The 19,148-nt window shown below is 31.0% G+C and overlaps 5 protein-coding genes and 1 long non-coding RNA gene across 9 annotated transcripts; 3 read left to right on the top strand and 3 right to left on the bottom strand.

The window, feature by feature from the left end:
• Window positions 1-6: 6 nt before the first annotated feature.
• On the bottom strand, window positions 7-5,108 carry LOC105678670 (adipocyte plasma membrane-associated protein Hemomucin-like). Its single transcript, XM_012378178.2, has 4 exons — window positions 4,794-5,108; window positions 4,482-4,684; window positions 3,207-3,492; window positions 7-3,096 (listed from the first exon to the last, which is right to left on the bottom strand). Exons 1-4 carry the CDS (start codon window positions 4,901-4,903, stop codon window positions 1,995-1,997), a joined length of 1,701 nt encoding a protein of 566 aa, XP_012233601.2. The 5' UTR covers window positions 4,904-5,108; the 3' UTR covers window positions 7-1,994.
• Window positions 5,109-5,308: 200 nt separating this feature from the next.
• LOC105678682 (uncharacterized) lies at window positions 5,309-7,395 on the top strand. 4 transcript variants are annotated; one of them, XR_010888401.1, is made up of 3 exons: window positions 5,309-5,446; window positions 6,659-6,904; window positions 7,324-7,395. It is a non-coding gene; the product is annotated as an uncharacterized lncRNA (long non-coding RNA). The 4 variants fall into 4 exon arrangements; XR_010888402.1 differs by having other exon boundaries at window positions 5,348-5,446; window positions 6,670-6,904; XR_001101727.2 differs by lacking the exon at window positions 5,309-5,446 and adding an exon at window positions 6,404-6,536.
• A 569-nt stretch (window positions 7,396-7,964) lies between these two features.
• Ttc30 (tetratricopeptide repeat domain 30) lies at window positions 7,965-12,710 on the top strand. The gene is made up of 9 exons (XM_012378189.2): window positions 7,965-8,354; window positions 8,573-8,638; window positions 8,707-9,045; window positions 9,107-9,242; window positions 9,335-9,499; window positions 9,577-9,845; window positions 11,309-11,716; window positions 11,814-12,198; window positions 12,278-12,710. The coding sequence occupies exons 1-9, from the start codon at window positions 8,289-8,291 to the stop codon at window positions 12,418-12,420; spliced, it is 1,977 nt and encodes a 658-aa protein (XP_012233612.1). The 5' UTR covers window positions 7,965-8,288; the 3' UTR covers window positions 12,421-12,710.
• LOC105678676 (zinc finger CCHC domain-containing protein 17-like) lies at window positions 9,284-11,064 on the bottom strand. The gene is made up of 2 exons (XM_012378184.2): window positions 10,749-11,064; window positions 9,284-10,657 (listed from the first exon to the last, which is right to left on the bottom strand). The coding sequence occupies exons 1-2, from the start codon at window positions 10,896-10,898 to the stop codon at window positions 9,989-9,991; spliced, it is 819 nt and encodes a 272-aa protein (XP_012233607.1). The 5' UTR covers window positions 10,899-11,064; the 3' UTR covers window positions 9,284-9,988.
• A 276-nt stretch (window positions 12,711-12,986) lies between the features above and the next one.
• LOC105678679 (AN1-type zinc finger protein 2A-like) lies at window positions 12,987-16,232 on the top strand. The gene is made up of 2 exons (XM_012378188.2): window positions 12,987-13,226; window positions 13,660-16,232. Exon 2 carries the CDS (start codon window positions 13,693-13,695, stop codon window positions 14,323-14,325), a length of 633 nt encoding a protein of 210 aa, XP_012233611.1. The 5' UTR covers window positions 12,987-13,226; window positions 13,660-13,692; the 3' UTR covers window positions 14,326-16,232.
• A 166-nt stretch (window positions 16,233-16,398) lies between these two features.
• Window positions 16,399-19,091, bottom strand: LOC105678677 (RNA transcription, translation and transport factor protein). The gene is made up of 4 exons (XM_012378185.2): window positions 18,650-19,091; window positions 18,095-18,319; window positions 17,821-17,919; window positions 16,399-17,739 (listed from the first exon to the last, which is right to left on the bottom strand). Exons 1-4 carry the CDS (start codon window positions 18,708-18,710, stop codon window positions 17,372-17,374), a joined length of 753 nt encoding a protein of 250 aa, XP_012233608.1. The 5' UTR covers window positions 18,711-19,091; the 3' UTR covers window positions 16,399-17,371.
• Window positions 19,092-19,148: the final 57 nt, after the last annotated feature.

Genomic DNA, 19,148 nt, shown 5'->3' with positions numbered 1-19,148 from the left:
TTCAACTATTTACAAAGATGATTTTATTTGTACAATTGCCAAACTGTACAATTTCTTATAACTATCTTACATCCCACATCTGATAAAGTATAACGAAATTATTATGTTTTATAATGGTTTTATATTATCTAAATTAACAAAAATAGTCTTTCTGTAATATAACAATATTTATTCCCTTTCCAAAATTCATTCACTCACAATTTATATGTTTATTTCGATATTTTGACGGTACTAAATTATAAAAAAAAAAAAAATGGAAAGTAACAAAGTAGAAAGAAAGTAACAAGTAACCTTCCTTTACTCTTGTTATGTTTTTCTTTATTTATGACACGGGAAATATTCACAAACATAAGTTGTAACAAATTGTAAATCAAATTAAATTATTTTAATATAATTCTTGTATATGGTCGTGTCTACAAAATAATCATAAGGATTGAATAATTAAAATTAATAATTAAAAAGAAAAAATAAAAAAAAAAGTCAAGACTCATAAACGCTTTCATCTCGTATCAGGAATTAGTTTCAACACAAATAGAAAGTAGATATAAAAATTAGTATATAGATCACACAAGTATGGAAAACATATAGTAAAATTTGCAAAAAACGATACTTTCAACGTCTTATATAAGTATATACATCATAAGTCACTAACATTTAACTTTCTAAATCTTTATCTCAGTTAATCATTGTAACAAAGCTGCTAGATTCTCGCACATTATTATTAATATAATATTGCCTTTTCCCAGGAATGTAGAAATGGAATGTACAAAGTAGTTCGTTATTGATGGTGAAATACTAAGGTGAAAACAAAGATAATTATACAAATTAAAAATTTTTAAGAAAATTATTTTGTAGGAAGTTTTGTCTTTGAAATAGATTTTTCTGATAATTTCAAAGATTTAACGTTTATATGTTATTTAAATAAAATATTTACTAGTAGAATATTTATTAATAGTAGAAGGGGCTTCTAAGGCCGTAGTGTAGTAATTAATTTAAAAAACCTTGTCAGATTTTTTGGACTAATGAATCAATTGTCAATCTTGTACACGAGTGTTATTATCGCATTGTCCATCACAGAAGTTCTGACTTTGTCTCAAGACTTGTCGTCAGACACAATCAGAACAGCATGATAAACAACAAATAATAACACTCGCGTATAAGATTGAGAATTGTTTCATTAGTTCAAAAAATCTGATAAGGTTTTTAATAAATGACTACTGTAAATGGAATACAATCCCGACTCTAGTATAGAAATGAAGACAGGACAACATAAGAGGATTCAAAATTTGTTAAATTATTAGCGGCACTAGAAATTTAATTTAATATTAAGAATTAGGCATATTTTTTAAAAATTGTAAACGGTGATGAACACTGGTCGGAAACTTGAAAATTCGACCGAAACGTTTGCCAATTTGTAATGTATTAATAAAGAGAAATGTAATAAAAATTTAGCAAATACATCTAGCTAGAAGCTCCTTCTAATACATTAATAATTTTTTTTTTTAATAAGACCTATCTATTAAGTTTTTGATAACATATTCAATTATTTATTTAAATCACACTTTAATACTGATACGAAATCTATGAGAAACGATCATATTACAATATAAAAAATTTAAAAAATTAATATATATGCTTAAAAATTACAAATATTCTTAATTTTTAATTCTAAAAAATAAAACTTTATATGAAAACTTTATATGAAAAAAGCTTACCCTACATTTTTAATTTAATGTACTTTCATATAGAAAGTTGTCATATTTTCAGTCATTAATAACGAATTACCATGTATATAACTGATTGTGCATGACTTGGATTAACAGCAGTGTGAATGATACAAATATATATATAAAATAAATTGAGACATGAGAAATCGATAATCTATATCACCTTAAGCTATTTTTCATCAAAATGGAATGTCTGAAAAATGAAGTGTACCTGTCAACAAGTGTTGGTGGTATCACAATGTGCAACCGTTAATTAATTTTTTTTTATTAGAGCTCCTCTTTTGGGCGATTTGTTTCTGACTTAACTTTTTCAGGTTGTGACTTCTGAGTTTTTTGTTTTGTGGAAGTATCCTGCTCCACTTTTACATTTTTTTCAGATTTTGTGCTTGTCTTCGCAGCATCCTCTTTCGTTCTGCTATTTTCAGACTTTGCATTCGGCGAGCTTGATTTCGCACTGGGTTTTGCATGGTTAACTGTATTTGCACTCTCCTTTTTGATTTCGGCAGATTTCGAAGTTGATTTAGTTTCTGATGACTTATCAACTTTAGGAGTTGGAGATGGTTTTGGTGCAGCTGTTGGCTTAGGAGTTGTGGCAGTTGGCTTGGACGTTGTAGGTGCAGCGGTTGATTTTGTCGGAGTGGCAGTAGATTTCTGAGAAGAAACTTTCTCCTGTTTCGACTCTGTTGATTTTGCGCCTTGTTTCGTTCTTTCGGAAGATTGTCTCTCGCTATTAGCCAGATCAGGAAAAGCTTGCTTTAACGGAACTCTGACCAGATAATGCTTTTGCGGAGAACCTAGCCATAAATAATCATTGTGTATGCAAGCTGCACTGAAACCGGAACCAACTGTATCGTCGTCTGCGAAAATGGAGTCCACAATGTTACCAGACGCATCTATTCTCAGCACGTAAGATCTCTTCTTTGTATCAAAGACTTCTTCAAAGCCTTGTGGTGATCCAATCGCATGTATAAGTCTTTCGGCATAAGTATTAGGATAGATATCGTGTAATAGTTTAATCGGTAATTCCATAACTATTAACAATCGTACAAGCATCTTTCTTAAATATGGATGCGGTGTAAGAGATGCAAGAATATGAGGATGCTCAGGGTCAATCGCAAAATATAGAACGCCAAAGAAGCCACCATGACCATCCCTGTGAAGATTATCTAATGGACCTAACAAACCCTCAATGAAAATTTCCGTCTGTCCTGTTTTTGGTCCTTTTAAATTATACTTCAAGAGACGGTGCTTTGTCATATCTGATACAATTACGTAACTTTCGTCGTCGTTTAGAACAACGCCATTTGCGAATCCGATATTGCGTATCAACACTTCGTTTCTCTTCTTAGCCGCATTATAACGTATAAGCCTGTAAATTGTATTTATTATCCATATATATACATAATTATACAAAATTATATGTATATGTACGCATATGCAATGATCTTCAAGACCCGCATTTACATATTTTTCTATTACCTTCCCGACGGATTGGATAAGAACGCCGGTACTGCATCGTGAAGTTCAAAATCCGTACTGCTATCAGTCCAATAAAGATCTCCATTTTCCGCAACATCTATACCATTAGGTATCCTTGGAACTTTACCCTCGATCGGCTTAGAAGTATTCACTATATTTTTGTATTCTCCGGTCGCAACATTTACTTTGAAAATTCCGTAATAAGTGTCCACTACATACAAGTTGCCTTTCTTATCAAAATGAAGTCCCAATGGCCTGCCACATTTTTTTTCTTGCCAAATACCATCTGCAAATTTTGAAAAAAATATGTATTATTAGCTGCAATTTTGTGTCACAATTTTTTTAGTTACAGAAAAATTGCGTATTTATATATTAATTCTATATATGTATATTTTTCTATATATGTATAATTTCTGATTTTTTCATAATTCTATATATATATATATATAGTTTTTATTAATAATATGAAGAAAAATTGATAAAAATGGATATATTACAATATATTTTAATATAAAATTAAGTTTTTTAAAAAAGCTTACAAAATATTAAGCTAGCTATCAATCAATTTAATAAACATTTAAACATATCAGAGCAAACTGATTAATATAAATGTTATCAGCACATTAACAGTATTGAACATGGTGTTGATAACTTTTAAAAACTGAACATTACATTACATTACAATCAAGGTTTTTTTCTAAAAATCTTGTGTTTCGAATATACTTTTAAAAGTCACTAATTTGATATTAAAAAAGTTAAAACATCTATCCTTTGTAAAGATCAGAAATATGTAGGAGTTATTTGATCTTTGAACCTGTTATTCTGTTTAATCTTCCATAATTTAATTTTTATCGAGTCATCATGAACACACAGCAATTTCCATCAGTAATTATTCAATATAAAAAATCGTATCACGTGAAGACTTAAAGTTGAAATATACTAGTTAATTTATCTTTTCAAGTTGAAAAAAATATGGCTAATAAATTACATTATTCAATATTCAGAATTATTTTAAAGAATTATGTATGCATAAACGCTTTTACTTCTTATCTCTTATACTTCACATATAAGATTTACATTCTAAATGTCACTTTTAGATTTATGCTAAACTTGACTGAATATTTAAATAATCAAGTATCTGATATTAAATTGTATATAATTTATATATTTTGTACATGCAATTGCTTTGAGCGATAAATTTATCACTAATAAAATTATCTGATAAATCGAGTTACTTTTATCTATTATATAACAAAATTAATTTTTTTCTCTTACCACATTGCTGGCCGAACTTCACAATTGGCACAATGCGATCTTCCTCGACCCTTACGACGTAACCGCCGTGAACACCGGTGTACAGTTGACCGTTATAGGTAACCAGATCCTCCGGACCATGAAGTTCTTTCTCGAACAACTTCTGGGCGCCGTTTAGCCGATTCTTCGGACTCACCTTGGAGTCCAAATTGGGTAATACTATGCTATAAAGTAAAGATCAAAACCAATAAACGAGATTCGACGCCGCTGATGATTTGCGTGATATGACAAGGGCATTGCGTGACCAATACTTTCGTGTCGCATGGATGTTACCTGAATTCTTCGAACTCTGTTTTCGGCGGTAGACCCGGTAGGAATGTAATCACCGCCAGGAATAAGCCGATGTAGATGATGACTGTACCAATACACTTGAGATAGCCCATCTCATTAACGTGTATTTCCTTCCGACAATCACGATCACTTTTCGTCAATCAAGCACCCGTCTGTTCTGCTCGGAACTTTTCGTCTCTCCTTGCACGATGTTCCGCGCAACTCGTCGCGCAAGATATGTCTCGAAGTTGTTTACCGCGAAAGGATCAGTTAGTGATTTGCACGCTATTTATAATCTATATCCCCGTTATCGTCGGCAGATTGTGGTCATACTAAAGGAAATTATAAGAGAATCTGGAGGGGAGAGGGGAGGAGGAGGGAAAGGTAGGAGAAAAGTACAGTAGATCCAGGCGATTTAACAGTTTCTGATGACACGCAGATAACGGCATCGATGTATTTTTTAAATATCACCGGCGTTTAATGCACGCGCACCGCTACGTACGGAATAATCGCCACGCAAACGAACAATCGTGTAATATCATTAATTTCAAAGTTATAAAGAAATTCATAATCGCAATTGCATAATCGTGAAGGGGTACGTCACCAACGCGCCAGTCGCAGCATTATCATATTAATATAAATCATTGAATATTGAGGTACGTTCAGAACTACACTCTGGATGACAGCTTTGTCTGTTGTCTATAGTGTACGTCACGTATAATATAGACAATAGATAAAGACTGTCGCCTGAGTACACTCCTGGAGTGAGCTTTGAAAGAGGGGGAGTAGCCTCACTTTGCAAAAGAGAGAGCTATATTGGTTGGGGACGTTTGTCTTTCATCGTTTTTAATATCTCCGCCATGCACGATAGCAAATGTGGAAAAAGTACATAACATTCTTGTTTATTATTGCTATCCTTGAACCTTGAGCCGTAGATTATACATTAATTTTTATGTAAAAATATATAAAGATATGTGCATAATAAATTACTCGTATATGTCGCATGACGTTAATGTTTAATATCACTTTTTATAAATTGGGTAATTACAGCATCTTATTTGATACGTTAATAACTTATAATAGCGTTAAAAGTGTTCTCAAAAAGATATCTCCAAGATATCCTAAAAACGTTCTAAAAAATACGTCAATTTTTAATTTTTTTAACGATTAGTATTTTCAATTTTGCAACAAAAAAACTTTCCATAAATTTTTACGAGCATCCCAACATTGTCAAAAGTAACCCAGAAGCGAAAATAAGCATGTAGAAAATTTAAATTACCTGCTGACAACGGCCAGAAACGTTCCATTTTAGCCGGGATTTTATGAAATTGTTAACAGGAACACATGATGCAAAAGGAGCTTGTTAACAGGAGCACATGATAATACAGGAGCTCTACTCGTAACAGTGCCATCTATTGATTAGCTAAAGCAACATTACGAATGCATTGATGGTAAAAAAGTGTTAACAGGAGCACATGATGATATAGGAGCTCACTCACTGTACCTAATGGTAAATGTACCGACTAGTGCGATTGGTACACTTACCATCAATGCATTTGTAATGCTTTAGCTAATCAATAGATGGCACTGTTACGAGTAGAGCTCCTGTATTATCATGTGCTTCTGTTAACAAGTTCCTATTACATCATGTGTTCCTGTTAACAATTTCATAAAATCCCAGTTAAAATGGAGTCGTTCAAATGGATAATCTGAATTTTTCTACATGCTTCTTGGCTACTTTTGACAGTATTAGGATGCTTGTGAAATACTTAAATAATTAGAACGTCTTTTTTTTAATTTTTGGAAAGTTTTTTGTTGTAAAATTCAAACTAATTGTTAAAAAAATTAATAAACGACGTCTTTTTTAGGACGTTTTTAGGATGTCTTTAGACGTCGGCGTTATTGCTTCCCTATGCTTCGTGTATAAACATAATGGCGTCGGTGCGTTCGAAAGTTGCGTCCAGACAAAGAGACAACGGTATTTCTGCAGGCTTTTTTATTGCTAATTATGAAACGTGCGATATAGTGTCCAAAAGGAAAGATAGCCACAAAAAGAACAAAAAAAAAGAAGAATTATTGAAATGCAACGACACTAACACATTCAGACAATTTAGGTTTGTTTTCTCAATCATTATCACTTGTCTTGTATCATGATAATAACTTTCAAATTCAAATTTGCCACAAATATTATTAATGAATGTTTAATAATCTTGTTTAACAAATTAATTGTAATGCTACGAATAATTATTTAGCGATTTATAGTGGTTTATAAATTTCTAAGACGTAGACATTGGGGGCGTAGAGGTTAGATTAGATTTTAATTAAATTTAATCAATTGTCAAAATTCGTATAACGAACTTTTTCATTGATAAATCGATGTGTCATTATGATTGTTTATATTGTTATTTATAACAAATTTTATTGTAGATTCATAGTTTTGACATTTTAACGCATTACAATGTTGAAGTCTCATCATATAAAGCCATTCATCTTGCAATTCTCCCAATAATTTATGTATGTATTTTTGTTTCAGATAATTATACAAATTTTTATTATTTTATAAGTATAACGTCAGAAGTGAGAACATAATACATACAGAAAGAACTATACATACACAAATATTTAGAAATGGGTGAGTATTTTGTGAAATATTTTGTTGTATTAAAATTGGAAGTATAGCTCCTATGATTATTCACATCATGAATTCTTAATTCAGATGATCTGGAGGAAGAATGTGAAAAGATGTTAACAGAAACATGTGAAATGAGAAAAAAATACTCATTGCGCTGTACGAAAGAACTCGAGAAGTATATCAAACTCACTAATGAGATATATGTAGGTATTCTTTATAGATTCATTATTAATTAAATTCTTGGTTTATTTACTTAGTTTTACTTTCTTAATATTTGATTTATATATTTAATATTTTGTTACAGATGACAAAAGTTATTACAACTTCAGTAATGATGGATGTGTCTTCTTTAACAAGTGAACAATGTACAATGTTTGAAAAGAATTTAATTGAAATGACTGAACTGCTAAAGATACAAGAACATAAATTGGAAGCAATGATAGACAAAATTGATAACTTAACAGCTGTTTATAATAAAATTAAAAAAGAAAAGTTCTGTGAAATAAATAAGTTACTGCAATGTTAAATGCATTTTTTCATTATAATATAATTTCTTATGTGTATATTACTGTACATAGTATATATCAATTATGTAAATATAAATTTACAAAATCAATTTTTTACACCATGATGCTAAATTACATAAAATAAATGTAATTTTTAAGAATTTTTCATGTTTTATTTCATATTACTAACAACAATGTAGAAATCACCTGTGTCAATAACTTGTGAATTTTCCCTTCTATTGTTTCCCTGGCAACAGTTGTTGCCTGATATCAAAACAATGCACGTGACAGATGTTTGATGTAGCCAGGAATAAAGCAAGGAATAATATTAAGCAACTTAAAATTTTTCAATAACGCGCTATGTCTACATTTATAGAAAATGTGTATATAAAAGATGGAGAGTACACGAAAACAATCTATTCTATGGTGTGTAGTACACATTATCGTTTGTGTATTACACAAGTTTGTGTATGCACAGACATACATATATACATTAAATTTTTTTCATTAAGATAAATCTAATTTTAAATTAACAAAAAGTCTATAAATAGGACAATGGTTTTGAGACACTTTATATAAATATATATTGCGATATTTTTGACGCAAAGAGAAATAAGTATAAATAAATTTTAATTTTGTTTTAGATAAGAGAACAACGATACATCGAAACTATAAAAGTTTTACTAAATCTCTTAGATTCTCATCCTAATGTATGTATGCTATATTATGATGGTGTGCATAATTTATATAAGCATTATTAAATAAATCATTCTTTTAGTCTAGACCTTGCTTATCGCTTCTGGCTCATTGTTACTTTTACACTCAAGATTTCATGGCTGTAGCACAATGTTACGAGAAGCTGGTCCAACTGTGCCCAGAGGAAAATCTATATAAACTCTACTATGCTCAGTCGCTGCATCAAGCTTGTATGTATCCGGAAGCGTGGACGGTTTGCTCGAGCATCATGAATCAGAGTAACTTGGAGTTCAAGGTAAAGAAGCTACAGGCAGCTATAAAGTACGGACAGGAAGATATGGTCATCGCTAAGAATCTCGTGGATCAATGTCCCGCCGATGATGTCGACACGGAAATCAACCTGGGTTGCCTCTTGTACAAGGTACATGACTTTATAAGCAGCCACAAGTGGTGCATGTATTTAAGTGACTGTGTTTTTACAGGAGGAGCAATATGAACAGGCTCTCAAGAAGTTTGCGAATGCATTACAAATCGCGGGATTCAGACCTCATCTGTCATACAATGTCGCCCTTTGTTACTATAAATTGAAAGAGTACGCTGCATCGCTGAAACATATTGGTACATGTTCATTATAGCAATTATCTTACTAATATAAGACGTAATTTTGTATTCTGTTTATTCATTTCAAATTACATTTTGTTGTGCTTCAGCTAGTATTATTGAGCACGGTATAAGAGAGCATCCTGAGTTAAGTGTGGGGATGACTACTGAGGGTATTGAAGTTCAAAGCGTTGGAAATACGTTGACACTGCACGAGACAGCTTTGACAGAGGCGTTCAACTTGAAAGCTGCCATAGAATATCAATTGCAAAATTGTAATTTTACATCGCTGCACTTTACAATTTTTAGAAAATAAATATGCTTCTTATGCTGCTTTTTATATTAACTGCAGATGATGCGGCGAAAGAGGCGTTAACAGACATGCCACCGCGTTCCGAAGAAGAATTGGACGCTGTTACTTTGCACAATCAGGCCTTGATAAACATGGATGTAAAACCAAACGAAGGATTCGAGAAGCTACAGTTTTTACTGCAGCAAAATCCATTCCCACCTGAGACTTTTGCCAATTTGTTACTTCTGTATTGTAAATATCAATATTATGACTTAGCTGCAGATGTTCTAGCCGAAAATGTGCACCTAACTTACAAATATCTGACACCAGTAAGTTGAATATTTTGATCACTGAATATTTCATTTGAATTTTGAAATAATATTGTTTAGGCTTATATTATATGTTATATACATACAAAAAGTTGTGTGTAGAATATTAGACCATTGTATTTGCGCAAAAAATTACTTGTCAATCAATCTGGGTGCTTAGTTTTCGAATGTTTGCACTTCTTTGTACGAATCTCACGATCTTCCGAATGTTTTCGCTTATGAGCCTTTACATCGTGGCTAGAAGAACTATTACAAGAGTCGCTACTTGAGCTGCTGCTGCTATGTTTTTTTCTGTGCTTCTTGCGTTCCTTGGAAGATTTCTTTTTTTTCTTTTTACTTCTCTCCTTTTCATCCATATCACTGTCATCTGCTGTAGATTGCTTGCTCTTTTTTGACTTTTTCTTCTTCTTTTTCAATTTATGCTTTTTTTCTATCTTCTTTTCTTTGTTCTCGCTGACTGGCTCCGGTATGCTCTCCTCCTCAATTTCAGGGATTAGTTCATATTTCTTTCCATCTGGAGGCATGAAACAATCCTTGGACATGTGTCCCTTAGTGCCGCATTTTGTGCATGTAGTATTGAGTACTGCCTCTAACTTTATAGCCTTCCGTTGAACTGTACCTAGAGTTTTCTTACGTTGAATGTCTTTCTGCAGCTCCACGCCATTAGGGTCCAAATCTGTGCCATTCCCTTGATTTACATGTTTCATAGAAAGTCCTATCTTGCCATCCTCTGCTACAGAGATCACTTTACACCAAACTCTCTCACCCTTTTGCAAAATCTCTGCAACATTGTCGACATGAGACGAGCTTATCTGTTGGAAATGATATCGAAATATGTTATATTACGTTATATACGTTATATAGAAATTTTAATATTTATCGAATCATTAAAACTAATAATACCTGTGTCCGGTGTATTAAGCCTTGTTGCGAGATACCTGGTATTCTGATAAAAGCTCCGTAATTTTGAACGGATACTATTTCGCCCAGAAATATTTGATTCAATTCGCACTTCGTCATATTATTTCGATCTTGAAAACTATAACATGTCATTAATCAATAACTCACGTTTCGAAAGGTACATAATGTCAATAGAAAAGAATGTTGCCATAGGTTAGGTTTCTACACAACAAATGTAAGACCGCATTTATACATCATTATATACATCACTGCACATCACCAGTCAAGGGTGCTAATATACATTGTTTATTATTTCTGGACAAAATATTTATTTTTTATTAACGAAATAATTAACTTATTGTTGAAGTTTTGTAATTTATATCAAACTCATAAAAAATATATAGTATATAATATAAAAATATAATATAGAGAGAATATAAATTGTTAAATTATACTTTGCAAGAAAAAAGTTATTTTAAAAAGATTCAAATCATAATTAAGAGATTAATTTTTAGTACATATTGTTTCTATTTATATTAATTATCTGAAATTTATATTTTTAGTATTTATACGATTTTTTGGACGCGCTGATAACGCAGCAGACTTCGCCGGAGGAAGCGTATCGCAAATTCGACGATCTTGCTAATAAGCATACAGAAGCATTGCGTAAAGCAACCAAGCAGGTGCAGGAAGCGAGATTGAATCACGACGACAATGCCGTCAAAAAGGCCGTAAACGATTACGAGGAGGCTCTTGATCGATACGTCCCTGTATTGATGGCGCAAGCGAAAATTTATTGGGATCTCGAAAATTACACCCAAGTAGAAAAGATTTTTAAGAAGAGCGTCGAGTTCTGCAACGAGCATGACGTGTGGAAGTTAAACGTTGCGCACACTCTTTTTATGCAGGAAAATAAATTCAAGGAGGCGACGCGTTTTTATGAGCCAATCGTCAAAAAGAAATATGATAACGTTAGTATGAAATGTATAAATGAATGAAAAAAAAGTTTATTTCTCTCTCTCTCTCTATGGTTTTCTACTACTCGATATTTGACATTTCTGATTGCAGATTTTAGATGTTAGTGCTATAGTTCTTGCGAACTTGTGCGTCAGCTATATTATGACTTCGCAAAATGCAGAAGCTGAGGAGCTAATGAAAAAAATCGAGAAAGAGGAAGAGGCGGTATCGTTCGAGGATCAAGACAAGAAACTTTTTCACTTGTGCATTGTAAATCTGGTAATTGGAACATTATATTGTTCCAAGGGTAATTATGAATTCGGCATATCGCGAGTGATGAAAAGCCTCGAGCCGTACAACAAGAAACTTGGCACCGATACTTGGTTTTATGCAAAGAGATGTTTCTTATCGCTCTTGGAACAACTGGCAAAACAACTGGTGGTCCTGAAAGATTCCACGCTGCAGGAATGCATCCAGTTCTTGGAACATTGCGAAGGTATTCTCATGAGAAAATTGTGTGCTATTCGCTATTAAAGCATAATGATGATATTCCATTTATCTTCTTGGCATTTCAGTTTATGGCAAGGACATAATGACAGTGATAGATCAACCGTTTGACATACAGGATATGCTTAATGTTTCTCCTCAGGGCAAACGAACAGTTATTTACGAGGCGCGATATCTCAAAGCGTTATTTTTAAAGCTACAAATGTCTTAGATATGCGTAATTTTATTTCTAAATATAGGAACAAAAAAAGTATATATAGAGTATATATGTATATATAGATATTATATCTTCCTTAACATTTTGTCAAATACTATTTCAATATTATTTTAAATAACTTATTAAACGTATTAAATTTATATAAGTTATTATATAAGTATAAATTTATATACAATTCCAAACACTTCTACCTATAGTATTATATCTGCGTTTGAATTTATTGTCAAGAGGGAGGGTGTAAAACTAACGCCTTGATCAAAATAGAAGTAAAACACTGAATTTTTTTTATTGTTTCTTTTTATTTGCTACCATTGCGTTCAAAGATTACAGTATCGCTATCTAGTGGTTGAATGCCATAAACATTTGTTCTTTAATGCTCATGCTCCGCGCGAAGCGCGACTATCGCGGTTTCGCAACAGTGCATCATGTTTGACTTCTTCATTTTCAATTCCAATGACATTCTTGCACTTTCCAGCACTTTCCTCGGGGAATGTATAGGTCCGAAAATCGTCAATCATCGTTAGTCATCGGTTGCTATCGCCGCGCGAGAATATATAAAGGGGATACACACGTGTCTGCCTCATTAGTGCATAACATATGTGGCCATCGTGTGAAGTCGGTCGGTGTGAAGTTAAATACCCTTTTTGACATTATTCGAAAATTCTAATAACGTCTGCGAAACCTACGTACGTTATTTATGGGATATCTTCGACAATTTATATTTAGCAAGAAGGAGGAAGATCACGCAATATCTACTTCTCGTGAGGTCTTCGTAAGCTTTTCAATTTAGCTGAGTCAAGGTGCGTCACTAAAATTCATTACGATAATTGCATTGTTTCCTCGCGCCTTTTATCTCACGTAATTTAACTTTGTATATAAAGTACACGCATTATCGCAGTAATTAAATTATTGGACGCAATAATGGATTTAAAATGGAATCTTTGAGACAATTTGTAAAATCTCCTTTCTTTGTGTTTTGCAAGAAAATATTTTAATTAATATTAACAAATGAGAGTTGCAAGAAAGGCAGTTATTATATTACGAAACGTAATTATTTTAAAACAAGAAACTGGATATTGAGAATGTTCTAAATTAGTTCTGATTCATTGGAATATAAATGTCTGAAACTTGTCATTCTATAGTCAATCTAATTTGTCAGTAAAATATATCAAATATTTGTATTTTTAAAGAAGATAGGTTACTGTAAAATAATGATTTATTTTGATTTTGCAGAAGTCTGATAAAAAGAGTTATAACACAATCGGAATGGAGTTTCCAAATTTGGGAGAGCATTGCTCTGAGAACACTTGTAATCGCTTGGATTTCTTACCTTTAAAATGCGATGCTTGTGAAGGAATTTTTTGCACGGATCATATAACATATATAAGTCACAACTGTCCTAGTGCACATAAAAAGGATGTACAGGTGCCAGTGTGTCCATTATGCAATGTTCCTATACCAGTAAAACGTGGCGATCCACCTGATCTGACCGTGGGATTGCACATAGATAACGATTGTAGAGAAAATCGTAGGAAAATTTTCTCCAACAAGTGTTCCTCCAAGGGATGCAAGGTCAAGGAAATGGTACCAGTGAAGTGCAGTGAATGCAGTGCTAATTTCTGCTTAAAGCACAGGCATCCCACTGATCATGCTTGCATCGGAGCAGAAGAAGCATTGAGATTACGTAGACTGGAAGCACTTAACAAAAAAGCCCAGACGACAATATCGCAGAATAACAGTAACAGTAATTCACATTCGTTCCGAAGCCTTCAAGGAACAATGAGTGAAGATGAAGCATTAGCCAGAGCTCTCCAAGCTTCTTTAGAGGATGAAGAGAGAAGTAGACGGGTATTACAACCAGTGCCTTCTGGAAATCGAGACAGGTGTAGACTGTCATAACTATCTAAACATTATTTTATACTATTATAGATAAAAATCTTCCTCATTTCCTGAAAATCTATCAACGTAAAAATATATTAGAATTCATTTTTAAAGAATGCACACAGACTTGAAAACATATGCAGCAAAAGTTTTAAACTTACACAATTATATTTTTGTTATATTTTTCTTTGTGTTATTATATTGCTATTATAGTTATAAAAATGCTGTTATATAATATGTACATAAATTGCAACATATTTATAAAATTGCTCACTTATGCACATAATATCGTAAGAAATTTCAATGATAAGATCACTTCACGTAACATCCAATATATTATATTTTAAAATATTTAAACTGTACTCATTTTATTATACCATTTAAAGAACATTTGTCTATTATATTAAATTTTATATTAAGTTGCAAGTACAAATCTTTCATAATTTAATATTTTTTTTATATTATAAATAGAGATTATTGTATTTAATATAAAACTTGGCTTTTACAGCCAGAAAATTATACTCTGCTGAGCTATCGTAACAATTTTGATAACGTATTATAAGATAAAGCTTCAGCATAGAGTGCCTTATTAGTGCTTAGTAGAGGAAATATAATCTACATTAGAATAATGCGCTCGAAAGAAATCTCTTCACTTTTATGATAAAAATACACAAAAATATCGAAATTATTTAAATTCACGCCTTTTGAACACAACAGCTCTTTCTATAGATTTTTACATAATATAAAAATATATTCTCCGATTTAAAAATTCGAACTTAAAACTTGGTATTTTCAACACAATTAAATTATTAAATACGAATTTTATTATGATAAATGTAAACGCAAGAAAATGTTTTGTTGTACGATTATTGTAATTATTATAATAAGATTATCATTTTATATGTGTTTCTCGTCAATCGATTTTTTCCAAATAATATAAAATATGCGTTATTAAATTTTTAATGCAATATCAAAATCTGTGATGGCAAGAAAAGAATCATGTATTCCTCATCGTACAATATTTAGGAATCATTGTACGATATTTAGATGATTCATATTAAATATCTTAAGTAAAATAGAAATCATATTTGAACATATCACAGTCACATCACAGACTTATAAAAAGTTTTCACAATGTCATCAAAACTAAGGGATAAACATGAATTTACTTTACTTAAATAAGCTTTACACCCAAGATATTGCATTAATATGATAACAAAACTGATATTCGTAAATTCTGTGATAACTTACACACAACTGTCGTATTTTTATAAATATACATAATTTTACAATGTACACTCTCATTGTCAGTTCCCTTTAGCTTATTTGATTCCTCGAAAAGTGTACAATCACTTTCCTTTTAGAGAAATGGATAATATAAAATACAGATTTTTTAAATAAAGTTAAAAATAGATAAATATCGATAAATATCTTATAATATGTATGAATACATTAACAATTAAAAAATACAGCCGATACGTGTGCTTGCCATTACACATTTATACTTATCAACGAATATGCTTTTAATATTAAAAGGACTCTAAAATAATATACAATGTAAATAGAAATACGCTTTTTTATCACTCTAAGATTTGTTAATATTGTTATATTGTATCATATCAAAATTACTGGAAAGCAAGAAATATTGATTACCTCATTATTTTTTCCTACACAGCCATAATTTATGTTTCAGATACTTCCTTTCAGAACATAAACGATATTGTGATATTTTCATTCTTGTAAAAAACACTTTAATTCACGAACACATTGCCTTCCAGTATTTCTGATAAATCTCAAAAATTCAAAATATGTAAGAAAAGGTAGTTTATTACATTCCCATGTTCATGTATCTTATACATATTGCAGTAATTTATATATATTTAATGAATTCTGATATTATAATATAAATAAAAAATATACAACTATTCCATTGATATAAAATTATATAATTATTTAATAAAACGGTTAACTTTATTGTATATATATCCCTAAATGCAATGTATTCAAATCAAACATATAAGTGAAATATATAATAAAAAATAACAAGCAGATAAAAAGAACTTCAGATATGAATAAGTTCATTTACACAGATTTTTACAAAAGCTCATTTATTGAAATTATATACAATTATATACAATTTGGGAATTTTTTTTTATTCTGGTGTCTCATATAAAATTTTGTCTTAACAATTACATTATAATAGTGTATATAACATTTCCAACTTTTTTTAAATAATACGAGATATGCATTGTATTTATAAATAATTGTATATACAATAACTCTCTTCATGAAGTGTTTAGTGATTGGAGGCAGTATTTTTTTTTCTTTTTTTTTCTTTTGTTTTGACGTACTGTCAGGGTTTCGGTTACTATTTAGAAATATTAAAATTACATATGCATATGCATTTTTCAATATAAATTAATTTGAAATAGCCAAAAAAATGATAAAGAATTAAATTAGTTTTTTAGCAATATGAACTTCGCTTATATTTTATTTTTTTGAAAAAGCGTATTTTTTAGTATATAATCAGTATGTGGATTATTTAAATATTAATATAAAAAGCAACTCGAAACATGAAAAAAATTTTATATAAAAATTTAACATCACCGATTTTTAAATAAAATTAATGAGATTATATCTATGAATATTTATTGCTTTTGCTACTTTGTATTGTACGTGTGTATTTTGATGTGATATAATAACTTATTATTCTAATGTTTTTAGTCTATTTGTGCTTATACAAGTTACTAAGAGAATTTTTGTTTGCACAAATTGAGTATTATTTGTTACGTAACTTATATAAAATATCGATTCTGTGTAGTGAGAAAAAATGTTACACTATTCCTTTGCAAAATCGATATATTCGCAGACTTGGCACAAGCTAACAAAGTAGAAATAAATTAACACTCATTATACAATGATGAAATCTCGTTTACATAAACGAGTTTCATGATTTCATCTTAGATGTTGCTTCGAATATGTGATAAGTATTTTCCTAATTTCATACAATCTACGCTTGTTTCAGACATACGTGTCTCTGTAATATATAACATGCAAGAACAGTTTATTTACCAACTTTTCCTAATTTAGTATCCGTTTTCGGATTAGCTGTTATATTCTGCACAGCGACTATTGTTTCGTTAATCTTTGTCTGGAGATTCCTGAGATCCTGAATGTACAACAAAGAAAGTCCTTTGACGGCATTGTCCAGCATTGCATCACCCATATTAAAACTAGATTCTACAGTCATCGCCGTCAAAGGTTTACCCTTGGTGATTACAGTATTATTGGACTGTTTGATCGCATCTGGATTCAACTTGTTACACACCAGTTTGCTGCATGCTTGTAATGTCACAAGATGGTCAGGATGTTGTGGAATTTTTAATAATTTTGCTAATGAGCTAACACCAGCCTTAAAACTGTCACTATCAACTGAAAATAACATAAATGTAAGATTTAAGTTATTTTTCTACACATTCTTATACAAAATATTGTAAATTGCAATATACTTACAATCTAAATTATCTAAAGGATTTGTAGATTTGACACTAGGTATGTTTATTTCTTTCTTAGCCTTTGCTTTGCTCCCTACGACTTGCTGATATTTTTGACCTAATAAAATAAATTATGTGTATTTTATTAATATATTTTTATAATATATCAATGCATATTGATTAGTTAAATACTTGTCGAATTTATATTAACAAATTTTATTGTAATTATAGTGTAAGTATTACAGTAAGAAAAGAGTTATAAATTCATATTATTCAAAATATATTTTACTTACGATCATCTTCAAACTCTAGCCAAATAGTGTAGCCTATGAACCATTCTAATAGATCAGCCTCATTCTTACTGGTTATTGGGCAATTGAGATCATTGCAATATTTCTCGAAAGCTTCTAGCCATTCTGGGGAATTGATATCCCTTAATTGCTTGCGGTCTTCTATTTTGTAATAACGTATCTTCTGATCTTCTAACCATACAATCACTTTCCTAAAATGTTGAGTATCTGAAATATTGAATTGCATTCTTATTACTGTAATATTTCTCAAGAAACCTGTTGTCAATTCCATAAATTCCAGAAACACATGTCTGCAGTAATTATAATTATAACAATCGAAGTATTAATTTAATGTTTAACCATGTCACTGGTTATGAAAAAATGAAAAAATAAAATATTAAAAGTGAAAGCAAAATATTGAAGTAAATGTCATTTGTAAAGTAATACAGTTGAGAGAGTTTTGTATATATAGATATTAATAAAATAATATATGCAAGGATCGAAGTATAGTTGCGACATGTCGCATAGAGGTTACGACATGTGTTAGACATTACTTACTACTTCCGTTGACTTTATTCCATTCCACGTAACCAAGCGCCTTCAGCTTTCTTTCAAACATATTAATTGTTTACGTAGAGATCAATAAACGCACTACCCTCAATAACAACAATTTTTAACGTAATATGCAGAACGTCACGAAAGCCGTATAAAAAAGAGAAAGAGGAGAGCAAGAGAGAAAGCAAGAAGACGTTACTGTGTCATTTATTCATTATGTTATATCCAGGCGAATTGGCATAAAGGCAGAATGCTTACTGATAAGAAAATCGATTAATTACACGTCTAAATTTTTACTGTATGTCTAAATTATAACTAATCGATTTTCTTATGCATTTGACGCTATGTGAATATAAGAAATAACAAAGAATTGTAAGACGTCTGAGATACGCTGATTGGCTGCTAAAATTTTACTGATTCACTATTTGATGGCACCGGATCGACTTAAACTTTATTCATATGACTATAAGCAAAAGATTGCTTTTACGAACCGATTTGAGGA

The sequence above is a fragment of the Linepithema humile genome, chromosome 2 (genome assembly GCF_040581485.1).
Source record: "Linepithema humile isolate Giens D197 chromosome 2, Lhum_UNIL_v1.0, whole genome shotgun sequence".
Lineage (NCBI taxonomy): Eukaryota > Metazoa > Arthropoda > Insecta > Hymenoptera > Formicidae > Linepithema > Linepithema humile.
Note: the sequence above shows the minus strand (reverse complement) of the source record. Positions and strands in the feature narration are given on the sequence as shown.